At 36.2% G+C, this 25703-nt stretch overlaps 1 protein-coding gene across 2 annotated transcripts in view; it reads left to right on the forward strand.

Annotated features, from left to right (window-relative positions):
* Positions 1-25703, forward strand: part of NSF (N-ethylmaleimide sensitive factor, vesicle fusing ATPase) — a 111183-nt gene that overhangs the window by 38241 nt on the left and 47239 nt on the right. For both annotated transcript variants that reach the window (XM_036451718.2, XM_036451717.2), the window contains exons 9-12: positions 11109-11308; positions 17119-17284; positions 18132-18206; positions 18388-18575. In XM_036451718.2, coding sequence (XP_036307611.1) covers positions 11109-11308; positions 17119-17284; positions 18132-18206; positions 18388-18575 — 629 coding nt within the window. The remainder of the gene's footprint in view (positions 1-11108; positions 11309-17118; positions 17285-18131; positions 18207-18387; positions 18576-25703) is intronic.

The raw sequence follows: 25703 nt of genomic DNA on the forward strand, positions 1-25703 counted from the left end.
TGGAGCTCCGGGCATAGGCCCTTCTCACTTCACTGTAACGGAACTCAAAGTACTCTTAGTAATTGACAGCTGGAGGGGCAACAGCAAGTCTCTACTAGACAAAACGATACCCAGTCAAGCTTATCAAAGATCTGACTGCTCAAATGAGGTCAGAAGTTGTGTTTTTAGTTTTAAGTATTTCCTTTCCTTAAAGATTGATAAGTGCACAGCTATGCAAATGTAGATAATAACCTGATTTAGATGAGGATTGACTGTCTTTGAAACAAACAAACATTATGAGTTGATGGAAGTTATGCTCCAAGTCTTCATTGCTTGGCTGGAAAATTCAGAATTGTTTCTTAATTATATCATAGTACCAAAATGATAAATTGAATAGAACTAAATCACGATTCTAGGAGAAATTGGAATTAGGCAAACTTCAAAATTAAAGATCAAATATTAATATTAATTTGTGATGGTATTTTCTTCAAGTGCATGCACTACTTAAAAAGAAGCATTCAGCCCTAACCAGTTTGACTCAGTGGATAGAGCATTGGCCTGCAGACTGAAAGGTCCTAGGTTCGATTCTAGTCAAGGGCATGTACCTTAGTTTCGGGCACATCCCCAGTAGGTGTGCAGGAAGCAGCTGATATTTCTCTCTCATTGATGTTTCTAACTCTCTATCCCTCTCTCTTCCTCTCTTTAAAAAAATCAATAAAATATGTTTTGTTTTTGTTTTGTTTTGTTATTAAAAAAAGAAGTATTTGAATCTCGTTTGCATGACTGAAGAGACTGAATATGTCATGACTTGCCACTAGCCTCACTCTTTGGCAAACATAGTGAATCTCTGCATTTGAACTGGAAGCTACTTGGGATTTCCCTTTAAACCAGTTATTGCCCTAGCTGGTTTTGCTCAGTGGGTAGAGTGCCGGCCTTCGGACTGAACGGTCCAGAGTTCAGTTCTGGTCAAGAGCACATGCCCGGTTGTGGGCTCGATCCCAAGTAGGGGGTGTGCAGGAGGCAGCCAATCAGTGTTTCTCTCATTATCAATGTTCTCTCTCCCTCTTCCTTCCTCTCTGAAATCAATAAAAGTATATTTTTTAAAATTTTCAAACATCAATTATCATTCAAAACCACTTCACATTTTCTCTCTCTTCATAGATCATGCTACCTACAAAATGAACTAAACACTCCTTATCCTGATGCTAATTTGAGATCACTTCTGATATATTATTCTGCTCACTCTTGTGTAAAATTAGCCTTAGCTCTCATTATTCCACTTTTGGATAACTAAAAGTTGACTGACAATTTTTCATCATTGCAGCTGGCCTCTGATAAAGTCTCAAGCAAAGAAAATTTTACTGCTTTCTAAGATACAAACTTGTCACTTTTTAGATAGTGTTTGGAAGATTGCAAATAGTAAAGATTACTGTTTATTCATTTTATTACAGAATTAAGGCTGTGTATTTTAAATGGAGCTATTTTAAGAAAAGAGGTTACAACTAGTGTAATAGATAACAAATATTTTCATGTATCACTTTTATCAGAGGGGCTGGGTAAGTCTTATTATATTAGGTAAGGCCTTATTCCACTTAGACTTTTAGATCAGAAATCATTTCAAGCTATTTGTAGCACATTCTTGAAGTTTTCCTCACCAAAATTTGTATGATTTACAACTCCTCGATATCAACAACTGAGGCTCAAAACAGTAGTACACATTTTGTAAATTGTTGGGAGAATTGCTGATTCAGGTGAGAGAGTGGTAACTAGAAGTGAGATAAGGCATCTTATACTAATCTATCTCAAACTAAGAGGCAAAGGATGGGCTGTGGTAATCTAGCATTGCAAATACCCTTTTGGATGACATACCCAGAAATAGCCTCAGTGCATCCCAGTAGAACCAAGTCACCCCTGGTGAGTGCCAACAGAGCAGGGTGTATGCTTCCTAAGAAACAGGAGTGACAGCTTTCAAATAACTGGCTGTTGGGGACTCTGAGAATGGGGGAGATAAGGAGAACTTTGGAAAAGAAATATACATATTATGATAGGACAGGCAGGGGGAAGATGATAGAAGGATGTGTACATGTGGAATTGATAATCATGGTAGCCTGGCTTTTATGAATGAGCTGCATATTGACCCTAAATGAGCTTGGAAAGCTTGAGAAATAGGTATGAATTGACTGCCTACTGCACAAAAGCAGGTAGGATTGAGACTGATAGTAATCTACCCAGAGGAAAGAAGGTAACCATGGAGAATTCCCAGTTTACCAAACACTAGTGAAGTCTTTGTGAAAATGATGTGATCCATATCTTTTACTGCTCATTTAATTTGGAGCTAGATGTTCATCAATGGAATGGGTACTATAGTTTGCAATATTTAAGTGATAATAGCATTAAAGTATTAAATGGCCATAGTAGTCACTCAGGAAAAAATTTTGTAAGCAAAATAGTGTTTTTTCCCCTCAAGCTTTACAGTCACTTAATAGTTCTAATTCTCACATGTCAGTTGGGAGTCTGGCTTCATTTCATCACTCCTTTACAACAAGAAAATAAAAATAAGCTAATGTTATTTAATAGCCAATATTTATGAGCTCTTACTAGGTGCTATGAAGGATGCTAAGTACTGTATGTTTAATCCTTGTAATAACCTTTTGAGGTTGTTGCTGTTGTTACTCTTAGCTGGTAAATAGAAGAACTAGGATTTGAATCCAGGCAAGCTGACTTAAAAAGCATTTACATAAGACCAAGTTTATTTAATACAAAAGAATGTCCTCTATTTTGAGATTATGTCCTTCTACCTTTTATTATTAAATACATTTTATATGAAATGGTGGTGATAGATGTCAGGTTTGATTTGTTTGTTTAAGAAATCTTTACTTTGCAAAATAAAAACTGAGCAACTTAGTGACAGCATGTCTTCCTAGGGTGTTTTGTTTTTTTTTCTTTTTTGTTTTGTTTTAAGTTCTTTTGCTAGTTTTTGATATCCAAGTTTGAGAGTCATTGGTCAGAAAGGTGGGGCTATTAGTAATTTTTAATGTTCTCTGGAGTTTTTCACTTGATTTATCCCTTAATACTTTTAATCCAATCAATCTTCCCTTATTTGGCACCTGACCGCAAATCATGCTTTCTTCCTTTTGACAGGTATCTATTGTAAAGCATAATTAAAATGCAGCTTTGTGGTTCATATCCCATGGAATCATTAAACATAATTTATGACAAGGGGTCTAGAATGAGATACAAGCCTTATATTAAGTTCTTTACAGAATGTAGTCTTATAGTGAGGTTCCAGTGTCTCATTAACTTAAATCTTTAGTAAACAATGACATTACCATTTGCTATGCTTATTTCTTTAGCATTTTATATTATTTGTGCCTTTAGTAATAGATATTACTTAATGATATATTAATAAACATTAATACTTTTCACTGTCAGTACCATTTGGAGAACAAAATGAAAGAGAACAAGAGTAGCCCTGCTAGCGAGGAATGAACAAGGGAGACAGATAAAGACGTTGCTTTCTTGCTTTTCCTCACTGTAATCTTCCTTGTGTGATTTATTTATATGTTGGGTGACTTTGGTATCCTGCTAGTAATTTGTTCAACAGTCTATCTTTGCACTTTTTTGACTTCCTCACTTCTTTCACTCCTTCTTAGCCACCCCCTGTTTGGTCAGACCCAAGACTGCCATTACCAATAACCACTTCTGGAATTTCAGTTTTAGCATCCTGCTTCTAGCCACCTTCCATATGATCCTTGCTTACTTCTAGCATTCTTCCCAGGCCAAACCCAGCAACTTTGATCCCATGAGGCCCTCCAGTTAATTTGCTCTGTCACTTCACAACCTTTTTGTCCTCTCCTCCCTCTTTACCCAGCTTAGATTCCATGGTCTATCATGTTTATCTTCCTTGCACACACCCTTATTGGCCTCATCCTTTGTCTTCTATGTGTGTCAAAGCCCCAAGTGTATCTCAGCTACTGCCTACTATGCATAAGTAAGTACCCAGCCTATTAAATATGGCTTAAGAAAAACACAAAACCATGGTGTCCAATCTCATTTTAAATTTACGAACCAAATCTCAGGTGGGCCGTTAGTATGTCTTGGAAGCAGTAGTTCCTGTATTTCTCTAGTCTAGTCAGTTTACTCTCCTACTCTTTGAGATAACTAGTTTCTCTCCACTCTTCTCAAACCTTCACCACTGCCTCTTCCCTTCTTCCATCTTCACCAGCAGCCAGTCACCTGCAACCTTTATTTCACTGAGAAAATAGAAGCAATTATCTCATCACCAAATGTAGCATTTGTTAAATGAATGAAATAATATGATATTCCAGGATTTCATTTACTCCTACATTCAAATGTAATTAGAAACTTAAATTCCAAAACTTATATATATATTTGTCCATTTTGGATAATGCTTTTCACTACCACCTTCCTTTATGTTGTATTAACCAAGACTTGTTAATATGTTTGTGCCTCATTCAAGTAAAATTAGTTATTTTTAAGAAGATGATCAACAGGAGCAGTTAGTAAAACAAGCAGTTAGGTAATTGAACACAGGAAATTAAAGAAGTAATGCAGTGTAACTATATTTGATTATACTATTAGTCCACAATGGTTCTTACTTATGTAAGCTGTTGTGGAAGAAAAAAAAAGATGGAAATGACTTAGAAATGAAAGTGAAAACCCCAAACTTTGTGGAAAATGGAGGAAAATGTTGCCTACAAATCATGTGATAGATTTAACCTCACACTTTGAATGAGATAATTAAATAACATAATTGAGCTATAAATATGTTGATTTCAAATTAAATTAACTGAATATTGTTATTTATCTAGTGTTATTAAACTTCAAGATTACATTTTGAAAAGAGGAAATAAGCAGCCAATCAGTTATTCTTTCTCATGATGTTTCTATCTCTCTCTCCCTCTCTCTCTTCCTTCTCTGAAATCAGTAAAAGTGCTTATGCCCTAGCTGGTTTAGCTCAGTGGATAGAGCATCTGCCTGGGGACTGAAGGGCCCAGGGTTCGATTCCAGTCAAGGGCACATGCCCAGATTGTAGGCTTGATCCCCAGTAGAGAGTGTGAAGGAGGCAGCTGACCCATGATTTTCTCTCATCATTAATGTTTCTATTTCTCTCTTCCTCTCCCTTCCTCTCTGAATTCAATAAAAATATATTTAAAAAAGAAAAAAGGTGATGAGACGGTTAAACCCAAAGAAGTCAAGATTCTTATGGCAGCTTTGATGACATTTATATTTGTAGAGTTGAGTAAGAATCTATACCTTACCCAGCAGTGTGAGTTGCTTATATAATTACAATAAAGAGGAGAGTCCCTCAGTGACCTGAATTTCATATGCTGAGTTCACTTGCCTAATGGCATCTGTCTGCTCAAGCATGTTTCCCCATACATCTTCCCAATTCCCCAACTCTTTCCAAACCTTTACCATGGTTTCTTCACTTAGTAAACTGAACTCCACAGGCATCCCTCAGTTTATTTACTTCCTCTTCTCCAGTTCACTTGTCCCAGAAGAAGAACTTCTCTTGCACTCTGTCTCCCTAAATCTGCCCTGTCTTTTGCCAGAGTTCCTGAAGGTGTCATCTGTTTGTTTCTACTTCTGCTTCTCGGCTTCTTTCTCATACCCATCCTAAAAGATCTGACCTGATCTAAGGCTCTTTGGCCAGATCAGCATGAGCTTCCTGATTTTTAAACGCAGTGTTCTTTTCCCAGTCCCATCCTCTCTGTCTGCAGCACGTGCCCCTGCTGTCACGCTCCTCAGCCTAACGTTTCTTGTGTCTTTTCACGTGCCCAGAGCAGACATTCAAAAATATTGAACCAGTAGTTCTGATATATTTTCTGAGTTTTCAGCCTACATTTTTAATGGATAATACTGCCTGAATCTCAAAATGCCTTACAGCCAAAAACAAAAATATGATTTCCTCTGCCCTCCTCTTGCTATCTTCTTGGTGGCCTTTTGAGGTTATCCTCATTTCATACATGTGAAGGTTACATACCTTAAGGTCACATCCTTGATGCCTCCTCTTTTATTTTCGTTTGCTGTCTAAATTCTGGTTAATATCTCCCACATATTTCTTTCTTTTCCTACTACAATTACCTACCACTATTGCCTCTTTTCACTGTTGTCTCTTGTCTGGATTATTTCAGTAGTATATTAGGAGTTTTAAATTTGGATTTCATGCATAGACCCTCAAGGGACCTAAAAATACCCTCAAAATTATATAAATTTTTTGTACATATGCATTTTTGGGGGGAGGTACATTAAACTATTCCATGGGAAAGAAAGAGATAGAATGAGAGACTATGATAATTTAAAGAAGTAAGTTTCACTGATTGTTCTTTGCCTGCCCTTTGCTATTTAGTTCTCTAACCCAGGGCACTGATCTCTCAGTAGTGAGGGGTCATGTAAGGCATAGGAAAGTAATAGCAATCAGTACAGCTTAGCAGTCAGACAGCCCAGCAGCCAGAAATCAGAGGCTCTCCAACCTCAGAACCATGCTTTAATCTCCTGGAGAAGCTCAGGAGAAAGATGGGCCATTCGCAGGGGCATCAGTATGGATGTGTCCTTCTGAGCCCTCTGGTCCCATTTGTTCATGTGCTTCCAAATGGAGGGATATGCAAAACTTAATTGGTGAAAATCCAGAGCTAGCCAGTGAGGCAGTGTCCCCAGAAAAAAGGTTAAGAACATCTCTTCAACTAGACTTCCATCCTCTCCCTCTTTGTTTGCTAGTCCTTCCTCCAATTACCGCCAGGCTTAGTTTTTAAGCACATATCTTATTATGCACCTTCCTTGGTTATAAAAACCTCAGGGTTTTTACAAAACACATTAAGAGCTCCTAGACATGTTGTCAAGGCCTATGGTAGTTGGGAGCCTGTCAGACTCATTTCCAGGCATTCCCCTCTCCCCACCTCTAAGGCTGAGCCACAACAGGTTACTTCTAGCTGTTTGTTGTTGTTGTTTTAATATTTTTATTGATTTCAGAGAGGAAGGGAGAGGGAGAGAGAGATAGAAACATCAATGATGAGGATCATTGATCAGCTGCCTCCTGCATGCACCCTACTGGGGATCAAGCCTCCAACCCTAGCATTTGCCCTTGATTGGAATAGAATCTGGGACCCTCTAGTCCACAGGTCAACACTTTATCCACTGAGCCAAACCATCTAGGGCACTCCTGGCTGTTTTGAGAGGACAGTTACCTCTGTGTCTTTGATCATTCCAGTCTCTCTTTTGATCATTCCATTTCCTCTCCATTGCCCAGCCTTGAACCTCCTACTATGCTTCAAGTTACCTGAATGTTACCTCTTCCCCTATGTACATTCCTAATTTTCTGTTATCACCCTAACAGAATCAAGTCTCTCTTGGCTAAGTTCCAAAACATTTTATACACACCTTTGATAATGTCATATTATATTGTAGATAACCTTTTTAAATTTCTGTCTATCCTATTAAACCTGGAATGCTCTGTAGTTAGGGATGGCCTTTTTCTTGTTTGTATCCCTAGCATCTAGTTTCGTGCATAGTCCAAACAGGAGCTTAATACATTTTTGTTGAATTATTTTTGAAAAATTTTTATGACTCATTTAAAATTAGGGATCAATACTTATTTAATAAGTCAGAACAACTTATAATAATAATGGTAATAACAAAGTCTCGTTTCCACTGCTTGTTTAAGTAACTGCTTTCTTTGTGGTAGTGGATTTTGAAAATCTTCATATGTCAGTGTATATTTTTTATGTGCTTTCTTGAGATCCTAAAAGAATTATAGTTCTAATGCAGACTAGAGTTTCCGTGACATGTTGATGTTAAATTGAATAGAGTCTGTTATTTCAGAAATCTGTATTATCCTCCTCCTATATAATAAAAGGGTAATATGCAAATTGACCTAAGGGCAAAATGACCAGTCCCTCTGATGCTCAATGCAGGAGCTGCCCTCTGGTGGTCAGTGCATTCCTACAGGGGGAGTGCCTCTCACCCAGAAGCCCAGAAGCCAGCTCATGCCTGGTGCAGCAGCAGTGGCAGGGAGCAAGCCTAAGTCGTCAGTTGGACATCCCCCGAGGACTCCAGGACTGCAAGAGGGCACAGGCCAAGCCAAGGGAACCCTTCCTCTCCCCAGTGCAGGAATCTTGTGCACCAGGCCTCTAGTATATAATAAATTCCATGGAAATGTGTTTTATCTCCCTCAAACTTCAGGGTACTATTTTGTGAATTACTTAGTTATTTTATAAAATCTAGGTCAATTTAATTCAAAACATATTAAATTGAGTATTTTCCATGTGTAAAAACAGAGTTACGGTGTTAAGACTAGTATTTATATATCATGTAGTTTGTTTTGCTAAGTTTGCAAAGTCCCTATCATTGCAATTATGTTTTTTAGGTAATTTAATTTAGCTATGTTATTTTATTTTTTTAATTTTTTTTAAAAAAATATATTTTGTTGATTTTATACAGAGAGGAAGGAAGAGAGATAGAGAGTTAGAAACATCAATGAGAGAGAGTCATCGATCAGCTGCCTCTTGTACACCCCCTACTGGGGATATGCCCGCAACCAAGGTACATGCCCTTGACCGGAATCGAACCTGGGACCCTTCAGTCCCCAAGCCGATGCTCTATCCATTGAGCCAAACCGGTCCCGGCAAGCTATGTTATTTTACACTGTTCCATAAATTAAGAGCTTTAAACAAAAGTTTTTAAAAGGTCTTTTCTCCCTCATTTTCTTTGAGGTTTTTCGTTTTTTGTTTTTTTAAAGGAATCCATAATTTACTTATTCAGCCATTTATTGAGTACATTATGTGTTAGGCACTAGGCTGCATGTCTGCAATTCAGGATTGATGAGACAGTAACTACCCTTGAATAATGGAGAAGGTACATATACAAATAATTGGAATTTAAACCTTCGAGAAGAGGAAGGAAACTCATGCTTTAGGAGCCAATGTTGATGTTGAGAATGGATGTGTCTGCAGATAAATTTGTAGATACGGAGTCAGGAAGCTAAAGGGAGTCCACAGTCTTTATTTCTTTATTTATTTATTTATTTATTTTTTAAATATGTGAAGTAGGAATGTAGATCATCTTTAAGAATTAATGGCATGGGTAGCACTTGAGAAGAGAAGAACAGTGAATATCTGAATAATTACTAAGGGGAATGGGAGACAACTCACAAAAGCAAGTAAAGGATGGCATGCTGGACTGAGAAAGCAGTGAGAGTAGAACTAAAATTGGATGGGATGAAATTCTGAGGATATCAGCCAGTGGTATAATATTTTATGACTGTGCTCTGTGACCAGTGTGTAGGTGCAGTAAATCCATATTGTGTTCAGGGCTTATGGGATGGGTGTTCCAGGAGTATAAGAAGGCCAATGAGTTGAGAATCCTTGGGAGAAAAAAAAGTATGGCTTAATATGGAAGGAAGTATGGTTAGGGGGAAGTTGATAAATTTGAAGAAAGTGGAGATGAGGACAAGACCTGGTACTTTGTAGGTGCGCAGCAAATCTTCATTTTCTTTCTGGCTCTCCTCTCCTTGTACCTGTTTCATCACCACTGTCACTTGCCTCTGCAGGTGTTTTATAAATAGGAATAGCTTCACATCATGATGGTAGCAGTTGGCTTGGAGGGGAAGATTAGGAGGCAGGTTCCAAAGTCCTCATCAAATGTGTCCCAGTCACTTGGATGCTGTAGGGCTTGGTGGTATTGACCTCTAGGAGAAGCTCAAGGCTTCCCCCTCATCTCCCTGCAACTCATGTTTGAAGGGTGGGTTAAGGGCCAAGACATTTTATTAGGCTTGGGTTCTTTTTATTTTTATTTATTTTTATTTTTTGGCCATGGTTCTTAAGACAGGAATTTGCTCTGTGATGAGAGGATTAAGACATAGGTTTCCACTAAGGTCCCCTAGTCTCTATAAGCACAGCCGTTACCATAAGCACAGATCTCATTACTTTCAGAGATTTAAAAGGGAGTCAGTCCTTTTTGACATAATGTTAGAAGTAATGAACTTACTGGCAATCCAAAGGGTCTTCCTCCTCAGAATGTAAAATTTATAGGAGAGCTGGTTATAGCTTGTGATTTCTCTTATTATGTGAGTTATTACATGTATTGTCATCATTGAAAACATAATATATATCCATTTCCAGAAATTTTCTTTTTCACCCACACTTTTGAATGTTAACACTGAAATCTAATAATTTTTTATTTCACAGTGTGCTTTTGGTGTAGGAGAAATAAAAAACTCACTTTAAAAAAAGTCATGCATCTGAACTGTGAAACTGCTAGAAATGTGAAAATTCCAAGAGTGAATAAACAGAAACCACAGGTCATCCTAATCTTAAGAAATGGAGTAAATGCTCATGTAGAGTTGTCTAAAGAAATCCTGGGACCCCTAGATTATTATTCTTGTTATTTTCTATTAATGATACCTCTAAGGCATTTAGCAATGCTTGCCTAGAAAAGAAGTTTCCTTTGGAACTTCATCTGGGTGGCTCTGAGAAAGCATGTGCCTTACTTGGCATTAATCACGTGAAGTAGAACATTTAACTTTATCCACAAAGTCTATAATATCTATCTGGATCCTATGGATTGCTCTATGCCATCCAACGCACACATGTTTGCCCTTTCTGCAAGTGCTTGTATTGACAGGTAACCTATAATTTCAATGACTAAGATAGAGTTTCCATAGCTTACTGTATCATAGAGATTTGTGTTAGGTTAAATTAACAAAAAAACAAAAACAAAACTAGATTTCCCCCTCTACCCCCGACTTTAAAGTAAAGAATAATGAAAAAATAAGTAATAGTTCCTAATTAGGTATTTAGTTTAAAGAGAGAGAGTTAAAAGTATTTGTTCTAAATGATAGTTCAAATAATACTTTTCCAACGACCTTTAATTGGCAGCTTCCTCTGAAAATATTGGTATTAGTATAGGAATTGTTTCTGAATTGGGGGGGGGGGGGCAGGAGCTTCACTTGTTCATTCTTGTTCTATTCATGACACCTGGCTATCAATGTATGTTAATGGAATCATTGTACTTTTTATTACATGCATATGAAAAAGAAAGAAAACTTTGCTTTAGCTGTCTTACTTGGATTTTAGTTAGTTGACATAAGACTATTTTCTTTTCCTTTTTAGGTTGCAAACATGTTAAAGGCATCCTGTTATATGGGCCCCCAGGTTGTGGTAAGACTCTCTTGGCTCGACAGATTGGCAAGATGTTGAATGCAAGAGAGCCCAAAGTGGTCAATGGGCCAGAAATTCTTAACAAATACGTGGGAGAATCAGAAGCTAACATTCGTAAACTCTTTGCTGATGCTGAAGAGGAGCAAAGGAGGGTAATGTTAATATAACTATATTTCAGTAAAAGTTTACGAATTTATAGGATGAATGAAACTCAGCGTTATGGTGGAAAACTTGTTAGAATGGTCTATATTTTAAAAAACTTGAGGCTAAAGTTTATTTAGTACCAAGTTATGTCACTCAACCAGGATTATGGGGATTTACATGATGTCATTACCCACATGTTCATAATACAAGATAGATTGTATAAGCCAAAAGTTTTACAAAAACAAATCATGAATATATTTTCAGGTGACACTTTTATTCCACATTACTTCCAGAGACTTGAACTTGTCCTTTGGAAAGAGAGGAATTAAATCTATAAAGAGGAATTATGTGTATGTTAGGTCCATGTGCAGAAAGCTAGCTTACTTCCCAATGAGTCTGCTCAATTGTAGAGTGACAGGTATGAGTTGTTAGGTCCCAGAGGCAAGCTTGATTTGAGTCTTAGAAAAATAATAAAATTAATTAAAAATAAAACCAGAGTTTACTATGTGGTGGTTAATTTTATGTGTCAATTTGTCTAGGCCTCAGGGTGCCAAGACATTTGGTTAAACATTATTCTGAGTGTGTCTGTGGGAATATTTCTGGATGAGATTATCTTTTGAATCAGTAGACTGAGTAATGCAATTGCCCTCCCTAAATGGTGGCCTATCCAATCAGTTGAAGGCCTGAATAGAATAGAAATATCTTTAGATCTTGGGACTTGTCATTCACCATAATTGTGTTAGCTAATTCCTTATAATTAATCTCCTATTGCTAGCTAGCTAGCTGGATTGATAAATAGATATCTAGATCTCTATCTAGATATTTAGATCTACATACTATATATCTGTATATTTTCAGGTGACTAATAGGGTGGATCTTGGTTCTATTACACTAGAAAACCAAACTAATCTACTAATATTTGTTTCATTGGTAGAGTGTTTAAAAATAATGCCATGGGATTTTGTGTCTGGCAATATAGTAGACTAGGCAACTTGAAACTTTCCTTCTACAAACACCTCCATATGCTGGGTAAAATATAAAAAATCATTTTAAATGCATAACTGTGCTCTCAGGAAAGAAAATGGAATCTTCAGAAATGTAAAGAAAACAACATTTGAATAAGAAAGATAGGAGCTGAAGCTTTGGTTTTGGTAATATATGAGTTTGGTAATATACTGAAAGCAGAAAATGAGTCCTTGAACCCACTTAAAGTATGGATTAGGAACTGGAACCTAAGATAATGAAAAGAATTATCTTAAAGGTATTTGTCTATCAGCACAGAGAAATAAAAACATTTAACAACCTGGGGTCTGAAGTAGGAGCTAAGGAATCTCTCATGGCCATTCTAAACTGTGAATCCTTGACTTATGCTTATGATTTAAACACAAAACAGCAGCAACAACAACAACAGAAACCATTCCATCTGTGGTCTGGAGCCCCCAAGCTGAGAAAATAATTTGAAAATGAATCCTTGGCTAATGATACCATAGAGCTGTTAGATATGAGCAGACCCCAAGGAATGCGCCAATAGCCAAGGCCATAAGAGCTTCTCATAGGGGAAGCTAAAATAGTTTCAATAAATAGAAAATATTATCAAAATTTAAAGCTCAGCAACCAGGTTAAACATAAGCCAGTAGTTTCAGCTGAAGAAAGAAGTGACAAACAGGAGAATAAGATCTAAAAAAATCATCCAGAATGTAGCACAGAGATAAAGGGGAAATGTGAAAGAGAAATGGAGATAACAAAGTTAAAGGGCAAAGTCCAAATAAAGCAGTATAGAAGCAATATTCAAAGATAGAATCTCTTGAGAATTTTCTAGAATGTTGGAATAGAATAATATAGCTTAGATTTATAAAAAGATCCAGTGGACCCATATGGTAATTGCCAGATAGAATGAGTGTTATTTTATTTTTTAAAATATATTTTCCTTTTTGGTCTGTGGAAGACTTCTAAAAAAAAAACTCATGAGATCAATCTTTATAAATAAACTTGCAGACAGTTTAAATATGACACAGTTAATGATAATGTTGAGTTGGCAGAGAATTTCTAAGTAGGGAATTTCATAGCCAGCCTTTTCAGTTATAACTTTCTCAAGTCTTACATCCAGAAATGGCTTGGTATACTCAGCTAATGAACCCATGGAGGGTATATGTGTGTTACATAATAAAGAAAAGCATCACCTCTGTGATTTTGGACAATCCGGGCTGACAGAGATGAGCACTTGCATATAGGTCAAACAAGTTAAATATAGAACTGTGGTTTTCAAAGCTGTTGCCAGGAGCTCAATAGCATCAGCTCTGTTTCTATGGGGGAATACTTTTCAGATGGTAAGAACAGAACTAAAAGCCAGCAAGTTGAAGAGAATTGCATTATGGAAATTCAAACTCTTTGGTAAAGGGTTTATTGACGATTCAGCTACATTAATCTGTAGCTGAATCATCAATTTGACATCTTTCTTACCTGGCTCCTAATTTATTGCAATAAGAATTTGGCTTTATTTAAATAACACACCTGTAAAAGTTGATGTTATACTGACGAGGTTGGGGGGAAGGGACCTGATGACAGGTCACAAGATTAGTAAGGTTCGGAAAAGGTCAGAATTGTACTGAATTATGTTTAGGACAGATTGTTCCTATGATCATTTAATCAAACACAGTGTTCTTATTGTCTCTGGCTTCCCTTTCCACAGAAATGATATTTGAGGTTGGCCTGAGAAGGAAGTCATGATTCCATTGGCAACATAAGGCACATTGACAGCAAAATTCATACATTATAGCAGTGTTTGTTTCATGCTCTATTGGTAGACAACCTTGAATAAAAATCTTATAAAAATAATGTAGCATCACAGTTTTTCAGTCATAAATAGGAATGTCATTGTTTGTACCAAGGACAGTAAGAATTAATACCCTATATAGAAGTGTTTGGTATTGCTAAGATTGTAGTTCCAATTCCTCCTTCTCAGTCTTTTCTACAAATGGAAAGATGAATAGTTTTTGGTGTTTAATTTTTTTGATCAGCAAGCTATCATTTAGCATCAGACATCTGTTCAATAAATATGATGTTAAAAAATTACTTTTTTCAAATTTGAATTTACTTTTTAAAACATTGGTGGAAGGAGAACAATTTGTGAGTAATGTGTTTCTATTTATTATTCTGAAGTAGTATAGACTTTCTTCCAGTATACAGTTTTATGAATTTTAGTATATATAGTTTTATGTAACCACCACTAAAATCTAGATACAGAACATTTACATCACCCCAAAATAATTCCCTCAGGTTGTCCCTTCATGGTCACTCTCCCTGTGCTAACAGCTCCTAGTAACTACTGATCTGTTCTCCATCCCTATAGTTTTGTCTTTTCAAGAATCCTATATAATAAAGAGGTAACATGCAAATTAACCCTCATGCCCTCATAAGGTGGCTGCCTATAACCAAGCCAGCAGAGGAGTTAGTGAGGGACAACCAAACGACTGAAAAAGCAGGCTGTGTAGGACAACCAGGCTGGCAGGGGGGGCTATGAGGGATGACTAGGCCAGCAGGGGGTCAGTTAGAAGTGACAAGGCTGACAGGGGAGCTAGTTAGGGGTGACCAGGCAGGCAGGCAGGCAGGTGAGCGATTAGGAGCTAGTGGTCCAGGACTGTGAGAGGGATGTCCAACTTGTTGGTTTAGGCCTGGTCCCTGGGATTGGGCCTAAACCAGCAGTCAGACATCCCCAAGGGTCCCAATTAGAGAGGGTGCAGGCTGGGCTGAGCCCACCTCCCCTCCACCCCATTGCATGAATTTTGTGCACCATACCTTTAGTTTCATATAAATAGGATCAGAGTATGTAACCTTTTGAGACTTGCTTCTTTCACTTGGCATATTTCCTTTGAGACTCATCCAAGTTGTTGCATGTATCAACCATCCCTTTTTATTGTTGAGTAGTATTCCATCGTATGGATGTACTACAGTTTATTTATCCATTCATCTATTGAAAGGCATTTAGATTGTTTCCAGTTTGAGGTACTTATGAGCAGAGCTGCTATAAGCCAAGGGATGGAATTGCTGGATCAAACAGTGTTTTACTTGGTTTTCATTTATATTTATATTTATATATATATTTATGTATTTATGTATTTATGTATTTATATATATATATAAATAAATAAAATTGATTTTTACATAGAAGGAATTGAGAGGGTTAGAGAGTTAGAAACATCGATGAGAGAGAAACATCGACCATCGACCAGCTGCCTCTTGCACACTTCCCACTGGGGATGTGCCCGCAACCAAGGTACGTGCCCTTGACTGGAATCGAACCTGGGACCTTTCAGTCCGCAGGCCAATGCTCTATCCACTAAGCCAAACCGGTTTCGGCTGGTTTTCATTTTTTTTATATATATATATTTTATTGATTTTACACAGAGAGGAATTGAGAGGGACAGAGAGATAGAAACGTCGATGAGAGAGAAACATCGATCAGCCGCCTCTTGCACACCCCCCACAGGGGATGTGCCCACAACCAAGGTGCATGCCCTTGACCGGAATCGAACCCGGGACCTTTCAGTCCGCAGGCCGACGCTCTATCCACTGAGCCAAACCGGTCCCGGCTGGTTTTCATTTTTTAAAACAACTTAGACCCAGTCTAATTTCCTTTAGGTCATTTTTTGCTTGGCTGGTGTGGCTCAGTGAGCATCCACCCATGAACCTTGAGGTCACTGATTTGTGTCCCAGTCAAGGCACATGCCCAGGTTGCAGGCTCAGTCCCCAGTAGGGGGCATGTTGTATGATCGATGATGTTTCTCTCCCATCAATGGTTCTATCTCCATCCTTCTCTCTCTTAAAAAAATCAATAAAAACATTTTTTAAGCTTTAAACCTATTTTTTTATTATATTCTTGCCAGAGGTTTAATGACTACCAACCATATCTAATCCTTAGTCTCATTATACCCATCTTAATATTATCCATATGTTATCATATTGAGGTTTTTTCATTCTCGCCTGTTTCATTTTATTAATCCCTAATGTTTGTTTTTTTTAATTTCTAAAGCATACTTCTCCCTTTGATTACTTAAATATAAATTGTTAGAAGGTCCATTTAACTTAATCTAACCAATTATTAGCATTTATAAGCTTTTGCATCTATTGAAATTTTAAAATATATAAACTATTTTAACAATTACTATATCCAATAAACTAAAACAGAAATCACTATGCAGAAGAAACACCATACCCCTTGACTGTGTTCTTTTTGTAAACTGTATCTGTTCTCACTTTACTGTTAGGAAAAAATAATCTCCTTTTATGTGGTATGACTGAATGTGAATCATGTTCAATTCCTTCCCCTATTTCCCCAATTCCCAGTGGACCTCTGGATAGAGTTACCACTTAGCAATATAAGGTGACAAACCAATGAACATTAAATCTGTTTCTGGGACAATCCCTTCACCAAAATTAGGGAAACTAGGAGAGAATTGTCATTCACTGACTTAAGAAATGCATCTGATAAGTATAAGAATTCCTTTAAATAGTGAGATAAGAAATGAACAGTTACTAGTATATGATGGGTTATTCACTTGCATCAGTATGTAATGTGTAGGTTTGTTTTATGGCTATTAAATAACAGGTTCTGGAATATCATTGCAGTTTGCAGACTTCTGAGAATGTAGTTCTAACACCTTTGTAAGGCTACAACCATGATTAGACTTGCTGTATTTATTAGTCAATATGGAGCGAAGTCCATTATGGAAAGTTTTGCTTTGCCTTTTGGATTAGTTTGTTTAATATATTCAAATTATTTGAATTTTTTGCCCTATAATATAATTTCTTCCCTTACTAGCTTGGTGCTAACAGTGGTTTGCACATCATAATCTTTGATGAAATTGATGCCATCTGCAAGCAGAGAGGAAGCATGGCTGGTAGCACAGGAGTCCATGACACTGTTGTCAACCAGTTGCTGTCCAAAATTGACGGGGTAGAACAGCTGAACAACATCTTAGTCATTGGTATGTTTGCTTAAAAAAAAAAAAAAGTGCTGTGATTTCAAAAACAGACACATGGGTTCGAAATTAAGATCTGTATAGATTGTAATTATACTACTTTGCCAATGTTTTCAAATTAGAATCAAGGGTTATTGAAGACTTGACTATTTTAATGTCTAGCCTTAACAGGACAAATGTAAGATGGGTTTTAGGGACTCATGGGTTTAAGCATATAATTCACCCATTTAAAAGGCAGCACAATGTAATGCAGTGGTTTTCAAAGTGGGTCTTGTAGGCCTTCTGGAGTTTTCAGGGTGGCTTCAAGGTCTGTGAGGCCCAGGGAATGAGCTTCAGATCATGCATCTCTATGCATATCATGACTTCGTCTTTTAACTATTTAGGTACTGAGGTTCTTTTTAAGATAACTTTTGTGGGGAGAGGAAGGAGTCTGTTGTTTATAAAGGTTGAAAACCATTGGCCTACAAAAAGGGGAAGGGACTTTGGGTCAAACATGTTCGTATTGCCCCTCTCTCACTTTGACAGGTTACTTGCCTTCTCTGAATCTTAATTTTTATTTTTAAATATTTGAAGTTTTTATTGTATTTATATATCATTGGCTTGTACAGTAGTACAATAACTAAATTTATAACTAAATAATTTATAACTAAAGCAAAGTCTCCAGGTATTTTCATTAGAACATGTCAAGAACAAGTGATACTTTTATTTGAGAATAAATTGGTTTTCTGTTTGACTTATAAACTGTCCTCATAGCTTCTAAGGCAAATTACTAATCTTAAAAATACTGAAGGGACATTTTATCTTAGTTTTGAACTGTGATCATTTGTATGTTTTAACATCTATCTCTGTTCAGGAATGACCAACAGACCAGATCTGATCGATGACGCTCTCCTTCGACCTGGAAGACTGGAAGTTAAAATGGAAATAGGTAAGTAGACCTGTCACTGATGGCGTGGGAGTGGGGGATGTAGAGTTCATTAGCAGAAGCAAAATCGCACAACTCAGTGGTTTAATGTTTGTTAGAGAAGTTGCATATTATGAGAAGCAGATGTACCTATAAGAAAGCATTAGGAATAAAATAATATCTGCCTTATTTTCAATTTTATCAGGCTTACCAGATGAAAAAGGTCGACTACAAATCCTTCACATCCACACAGCCAGGATGAGAGGGCATCAGTTACTCTCTGCAGATGTAGATATTAAAGAACTGGCCACAGAGACCAAGAATTTCAGCGGTGCTGAATTGGAGGGTCTGGTGCGAGCGGCACAATCCACTGCTATGAACAGACACATAAAGGTCAGTCACCTAATAGATTAGGAGTCTGCAGCCCTGTACATACTGTGCCAGAGCTCTTTCTCTTTCTTTCAAGCATACCAAGGGCTAAGGGTGGTGCTGACTTTTGATAGAGAAAGTTCATGGTAAAAGAAATAGTAATTAACTGTCCACTGATAAATCTTCAGAGTAGCTGGAAAAATAACGGTAGTATGTGCCCCATAGTAACCACTGACCCTTCATCTCCCTTAGGTTGCCTCCATCTGATCCATGTGAAGATGAAGGCTTTGAACTATTTGTGCTGTATTGCGTTGTAACATGTCATACGAAGTTAGATTTTCTACATTTTAGAATTATGAGGGCTGCTTCTTTCATCAAATATTCTACATAATTGCTATTTTTGAGGTATTTAACTGGAGACATGAAGATAATAAAGCATGGCCTCTCCCCTCAAAGAATTAAAAGTCAGGGGAATGGGCATGTTTGCAAATTAGTACAAAAATGTATTGGTACTCTAGTAGAAATATATACGAGGATACTTTTATTTTGATGAATAATCACCTGTAGATAAGTGACTTCCAGATTTACGTCTTATCTCTTGAAAGTATATCTCCCACTTTCAATTTATAATTAAATAATTCTACCTGGATGTTTTGTTTATTTTAAATATATTTTTATTGATTTCAGAGAGTAAGAGGGAGAGAGAAACATCAATGATGAGAGAGAATCATTGATCTGCCAGTCTTTTTTTTTTTTTTTATTGCTTTCCTTTTTGCTTCTATTTTGCTGATATCTCAAAATCCCAGATTTGAAACTTCACAGTTCTCTTTGATTCCTATCACTCTACTATATCCCACATCAACTCATTTGCCAAATTTTGTCAGTTCTACCTTGGCAGTATCTTTCAGTTCTCATTGTCACTATCCACCTTCTATTTGAATAATATTCCTACATCAAATCATTCTACCCTTCTGAAACTTTCAGTGAGGCATCTTTGTCTACTGAACAAAGTACAGACTTCTTAGCCTTGTCTTTAAGGTCCTCTAGACCTTATTCTAGGCTACCTTTCCGGATGTGTTCCCAGTTATTCTCTACACACTTTAGTCAAATTGAAATACTCAGTGATCATCAGACATTAATTTATCTTTCCACTTCTCTGCTTTTTTTTCTTCTTCACTGAGAGTCTGTACCGTCTCTTTTTATTTTTCAATACCTGATTCATATGCTACAATTTTCTCCAAATCTTTTCTGATTTTTTCTTTCAAAATAATATGTTATTGTCCTTCCTAAAATAGAAGTGTATCATCTAGGGTACCTTCAGTTTTCTTTGGTTCAAAATAGATTTATTCAGCATCTATTGTATGCCAGACACTGTGCCAGGGGTTAATACTACAACTTCACAGAAGTAAACCATCTACTTTTGAGCAGCTCTCAGTCTGTCCTCCACATAGAAAGTACATGGGAGGTGAGGAAGAGAAAGGTGTCAGATATGGTCAGTTCATAGGGTGAGAAGAACTTTCACAGAGAAACTTTCGGTCATTTAGGTAGAAGGGACAACATATGCAAAGTAACAGAGACACAAAATGGCATGATATGCTAGTGTAATTCAGTATTACTTCAGCATGAAAAGCAGGGTAAGGGTGGTAGAGAGAGATATTGTGAGGAGACTAAAGCAGGGGATGGAGTACAAAGAGCCTTTTATACTGTGCGAAGAAGTATGCACTTTTTTCTGTGAGTAGTGCTAAGACATTGAAGAGTTTAAAAAATAGCAGTGACATAGTGTTAAAACATAAGATCACTCTGGCAGCTGTATCGAGTGGAGTATTTAGGCAGCTGGCAACACAGACAAGAGATGGGAATTTTTATAACAGTTCTTATAGGAAATAATAAAAGCCTGCACAACTAGGTTGAGATGTTCTAGTTATTGGGGGAAATTCTAGCAATGGTTCTAAACCAACGGTCAGCAAACTCTGATCCATAGGCCATATCTGACCAGTCACCAGTTTTTATAAATAGTTTTTTAGAACACAACCACACCTATTCATTTATGTATTGTCTGCAGCTGCTTCCATTCTACCATGGCAGGGTTGAGTATTTGCAACTGAGACTGCAATGGCCCACACAGCTTAAAATATTGACTCTCTGGCTCTTTACAGAAAAAGTTTGTCAACCCCTGTTCTAGACTTTAAGTCTATATCTTATTCATCTCTGAATCTCCCACAATATTTCGAATGGGTCTAAGTACTGAGAACATAGTGGGTGTTTGGTAAATATTTTTTAAGTTAGTAAACTTATATATGTATTCTGAATTAAACTATTTATAAGTCATAATTTCCCTACGTAATAGGAATGACTTTGTTCTAGATCAAGAATGCCATACTAGAGGACACTTTATTTATTTTTTAAATATATTTTTATTGATTTAAGAGAGCAAGTGAGAGGAAGAGAGATATAGAAACATCAATGATGAGATGGAATCATTGATCAGCTGCCTCCTGCATGCCCCTTACTAGGGATTGAGCTCACAATCCAGGCATGTCCCCTTGACTGGAATCAAACCCAGGACCCTTCAGTCTGCAGGCTGATGCTCTATCGGCTGAGCCAAACCAGCTAGGGCAGTGGTCGGCAAACTCATTAGTCAACAGAGCCAAATATCAACAGTACAACGATTGAAATTTCTTTTGAGAGCCAAATTTTTTAAATTAAACCTCTTCTAATGCCACTTCTTTAAAATAGACTTGCCTAGGCCGTGGTATTTTGTGGAAGAGCTACACTCAAGGGGCCAAAGAACCGCATGTGGCTCGCGAGCTGCACTTTGCTGACCATGAGCTAGGGCAAGAAAAACACTTAAGACAGATAAGAAAAACCTCTTTAAAAATACTGGAGACAGTAGGAGGAAGATACTAGTATCATTGCATTATTTTTAAATGCCAATAATCTAGGTAATGTGGAAATGTAATATTGGGACCTCTATAAAGTGGATTTTTCCTTTCTTTTTCTTTTTCTTTCTTTCCTTGTCATAAGAAACTTCTTGATAAGAAGTGATAGTGACTTCAAGAAATATTGAGTAAATGATGTGAAAATTGTTTTCGACCTTACTGATCCTTCACCTCAAACCACATTAGTGCTTCTTGATATAATCCACAATAACTACCGTGTTTCCCTGAAAATAAGACATCCTCCGAAAATAAGACATCCTCCGAAAATAAGACCTAGCGCATGGAAAGACAGCCCCTGAAAATAAGACTTAGCGCAACTTTGGGAGAAAAAATTAATATAAGAAACTGTCTTATTTTCGGGGAAACAGGGTAGTTTATTAGTTATCAGATTTTTCATAGCATTAGCCACCAGATTTTTCTCTTAGTTACTTGCCATTTTCACCAACATAATCTTATCCCAAAATGTTTCTAAGCTATCATCTCATTAAGAAACATATTTTCTTTAAGCTTACATTAGTTTTACACATGAAACAATAAGATATGGTGGAAAGAATATATATTTTATAGTCCTAAGGTATGGTTATACATTACACTTCTTTCACTTTTTTGTTTTTGCTCTGTCAAAGGGCAATAACTGCATATTTCATCAGGATTTTTGTGAAAATGAAATCAAATACTATATTTGGAAGTGCCTTATAAACTATATATCAATGTTAGTTCTTTACAGTTTTGTTATTATTGGCTTATTTGAGAGAGTACCATATATTGTACATCCTTTTCGATATCTGAGTTTCTGGGTTTTATTGACTATTTGCAGTTATCATTTTTCTAATTGTAAAGTCAATATGTTAGTTAAGACTATTCAGAATATATTATCCTTCAGATTTACAAGAAAGAAGTAGTGCAAATAGTGGACATTATTTCCCTTTTTCCATGTGGCTGAATTATCTTTAAACTTCTGGTGATGCATATTGACTTGTGATCAACATCTTTGGTACCAAAGAACTTTTTAATTTTTTACAGTATCTATGGGATATTTAATACAAGGAACCTGTAGGCATTTCAAGGAAGATGAAAGGATATGTAAGACACTAACTTCATCCCCAAAAATAAATAGTACTAATAATATTTCCTTTTCTGCATTTAAAAAAATCTGTATTGCCAAAAGTTCTTTCAATACTGTTTTCCTAAAAGACTCCTCTTCGGCCGAACAAAAGGCATACAGTTTTAGTATTCCCATTGCTGTAAATGTTCATAGTTTTACTAGTAATGATTGATGAGTAAGTAATTTGAAACTTACGATTTAAAGTTGGTGTAAAACTTAGACACAACTTTCAATTGTTTGTTATGATGTTCTTCCTTTGTATTATAAAAAGCCATTATTAGGTTTTTTTTATTTGTTTGTTTTTGCTTCCTTTGCAAAAGATTTAGTTTCAAAGTAAATCAAGTGGACTAAACAGGTCTTCCCTGTTAAATTGTTCTTTCAGGTTTTTCTGAAACAAGTGGAAAATCCCATCATGAACACCCGATGTTCATGTCATTTGTAGTTGAAACCATGTTTGTGACATGAACTAAAATTCATGTGACATTAGGTTGTTTTTTTCTTGAAAGGAATTTCTGCTTCAGGTAGAGAAGATTCATGACCCTAATTTTTTCTGCTCTCATCTGCTGTAAGAAAGTAAATTGAGGACACACACAGGCACACACACTTTACAACTGAATCGAAGCTCTGATTTATGTTTGCAGAACTTCAATAAAATTATTTCTTATTTTCTTTAGAATTTTGATTGATTAAGGTCATTGTACCCTTAATTTAACAGGAATGATAAGAACTTTGAAAGGTCAGATTTAAAAGGTTATGAAATTTAAGGGTGACCACTTGATATTTGCTAGTGTTGAAATACAAGTTTATTAGTTTCAGCAGGTATAAGCTGAAAGACATTGCCTCTTCTATATTGATTAGCTTTTATAAATAAAATGCAGGGGGAAATCGTACTAATTCAGAGAAAAGGTTTTCTGAATGAGTAAAAATTCAGAATTGTAGCATTTTTAAAATAAGGTTTTACTTATCTGATAACATAGTAAAAAATTAGCTAAGCGAATGCCTTAGAAAAATTATCTTAATGAATAGTCAGGAATAATTCACAATTGTATTATTGGTTATTTATAACTAGTTAACTTTTGAAGTTCTAGGCGTATCTAAAAACAACTTGTTCTAAAATAATTCTACTCCACCCATTTTAATTCACTTTGAATTCACTGAATGCGTCCTTTCTTAGTAGTAAAAAGATAAGTTGTATACTAGCTTCAGTACTGAAATCTATCATATTTTTTGGCAAATGTTTAAAGATAGACAAGATTTTCCCTTCATATTGCAATATGTTTCTGTCTTTTTTGTTTCACTATAACAGGAAATCAAAATACAAAACATTCTAGTAAAAACTTAGGACTGTATAGGGAGAGATTATTTAAAATTAGTTTGGTAGCTTTATTGGGATTTTAATGTGATTCTGTTAGAACTGCTTTCTTTACTTTCACTTTAAGTTTACACTTTGTAGTATTCTTTTAGATGTGTCAAAAAGTCTTAATCAGAGTTTGAAACCTTTATATAAGGTTACCTTTACCCTCAATTTAAGAAACCTTTCAAGCTTATATAAGGACAACATGAGGTGAAATGAGATAATGTATATGAATATACTTTATAAACTATAAAGCTAAAAGATGTATATATTATGAACATTATAATTCTTTTAGGAAAATAAACTTAGAGATGTCAGAAATGTGATCAATATTTATTAAATATCTAATGTCTCAATGAAAACCCTATTAATAATTGAAATGCTAATTATTCTCTTTATTTAAACAGAATATTAGTGCATCTACTTAAATGTTGCTTGTTACCTGCTCTCTTTTTTAAAATATAGAAGTCATATATGAATATATTCTCTTTGTAGAAGACCCAAGGATGCCAAAGTATAGGGGAAAGCGAGACAGGCCATCTCTAACACCCAGAGGTAGTCAGCATTTGGGCTATGCCTTTGTAGTCTATTTTCTTTATATTTACACTCAGATACATATGCACTTTAAAAAAAGCAAATGGAATTGTACTGCAGTTCCTATTTTTCACTTGACAGTGTGACTTGGCTAGCTTTCCATGTCAGTATATGTAAGTCATTATTATTTTGCTCAATATTCTAGGCTATTAAAACACAATTTCAAATGTAAGATCCATAAGGGCAGGAACTTTTGGCCTTACTGCTATTCTGTAGAGCAGCAATTTTCAACCAGTATGCTGCAAGAATTTTTAAAACATGCAATACCTGACTAGTCACGGGCACTGACCTCTTTTCCTTTAAGATTGTCAAATAAATAAAATTACAACAGCCAACACAACAATAGCTCTCTGGTATGAATGAACCAAACTTACACTTTTTTGGTGTGTCACAGGATTTTAGTAATTTGTTTGTGTACCATCAGATGAAAAAGGTTGAGAATCGCTGCTCTAGTGTCTAGAACAGTGCATAATACTGTTATGAAAATTCTTGCCTGTGGAAATTCTATATATGTGGAAATCATTATTTAGGGGAAATAGTCAGATGTATTTTCTAAATGTGATTGATTATATTGTCTTCTAGTTTCTACTGTTGTTAGGTTCCATTTCAGTTAACCAGTTTTTGTCTCTCATAAAGGTTCTAGAACTTTCTCTTCACCTTTGGTGCTCTGATACTTTAAAACACTGTCTACAGATGTAGGGGGTTTTTTTTGTTGTTGTTTTTCATTTACCCTGATCAGCTCTCATTGAACCCTTTAAGCTGCAAAAACAGAGCTTTCTTCAGCTGAGGAAATTTTTTTTCTTCTTCTCTCTTTTTTCCCACTTCTCTCCTCAGACTCCTCTGGCTCAGTGTGAAAAATTCTGCATATACATGCTTTTTAACCTTTCTCTCTTAACTTTCTATCATTTCATGGATTTGGGGAAGGAAGGCAGATAAGTAAATGTGTTCTGTTTGCCATGTTAATCCAGTTTCCTGACCTAGTTCTTCTTATCCCATAAAGCTTACTTTAAAAAAAAAAAAGTGTCTGTCACCCTGGTTGGGTAGTTCAGTTGGTTAGAGTGTCAGCCTAGTATGCCAACGTTGTGGGATCAATCCTGGGTGGGGGCATGCAGGAATCAACCAAGGGATGCATAGATGAATGGAACAGATCAATGTTTTGC

This window comes from Pipistrellus kuhlii, unplaced genomic scaffold, assembly GCF_014108245.1.
Source record: "Pipistrellus kuhlii isolate mPipKuh1 unplaced genomic scaffold, mPipKuh1.p scaffold_m20_p_22, whole genome shotgun sequence".
NCBI classification, from domain to species: domain Eukaryota; kingdom Metazoa; phylum Chordata; class Mammalia; order Chiroptera; family Vespertilionidae; genus Pipistrellus; species Pipistrellus kuhlii.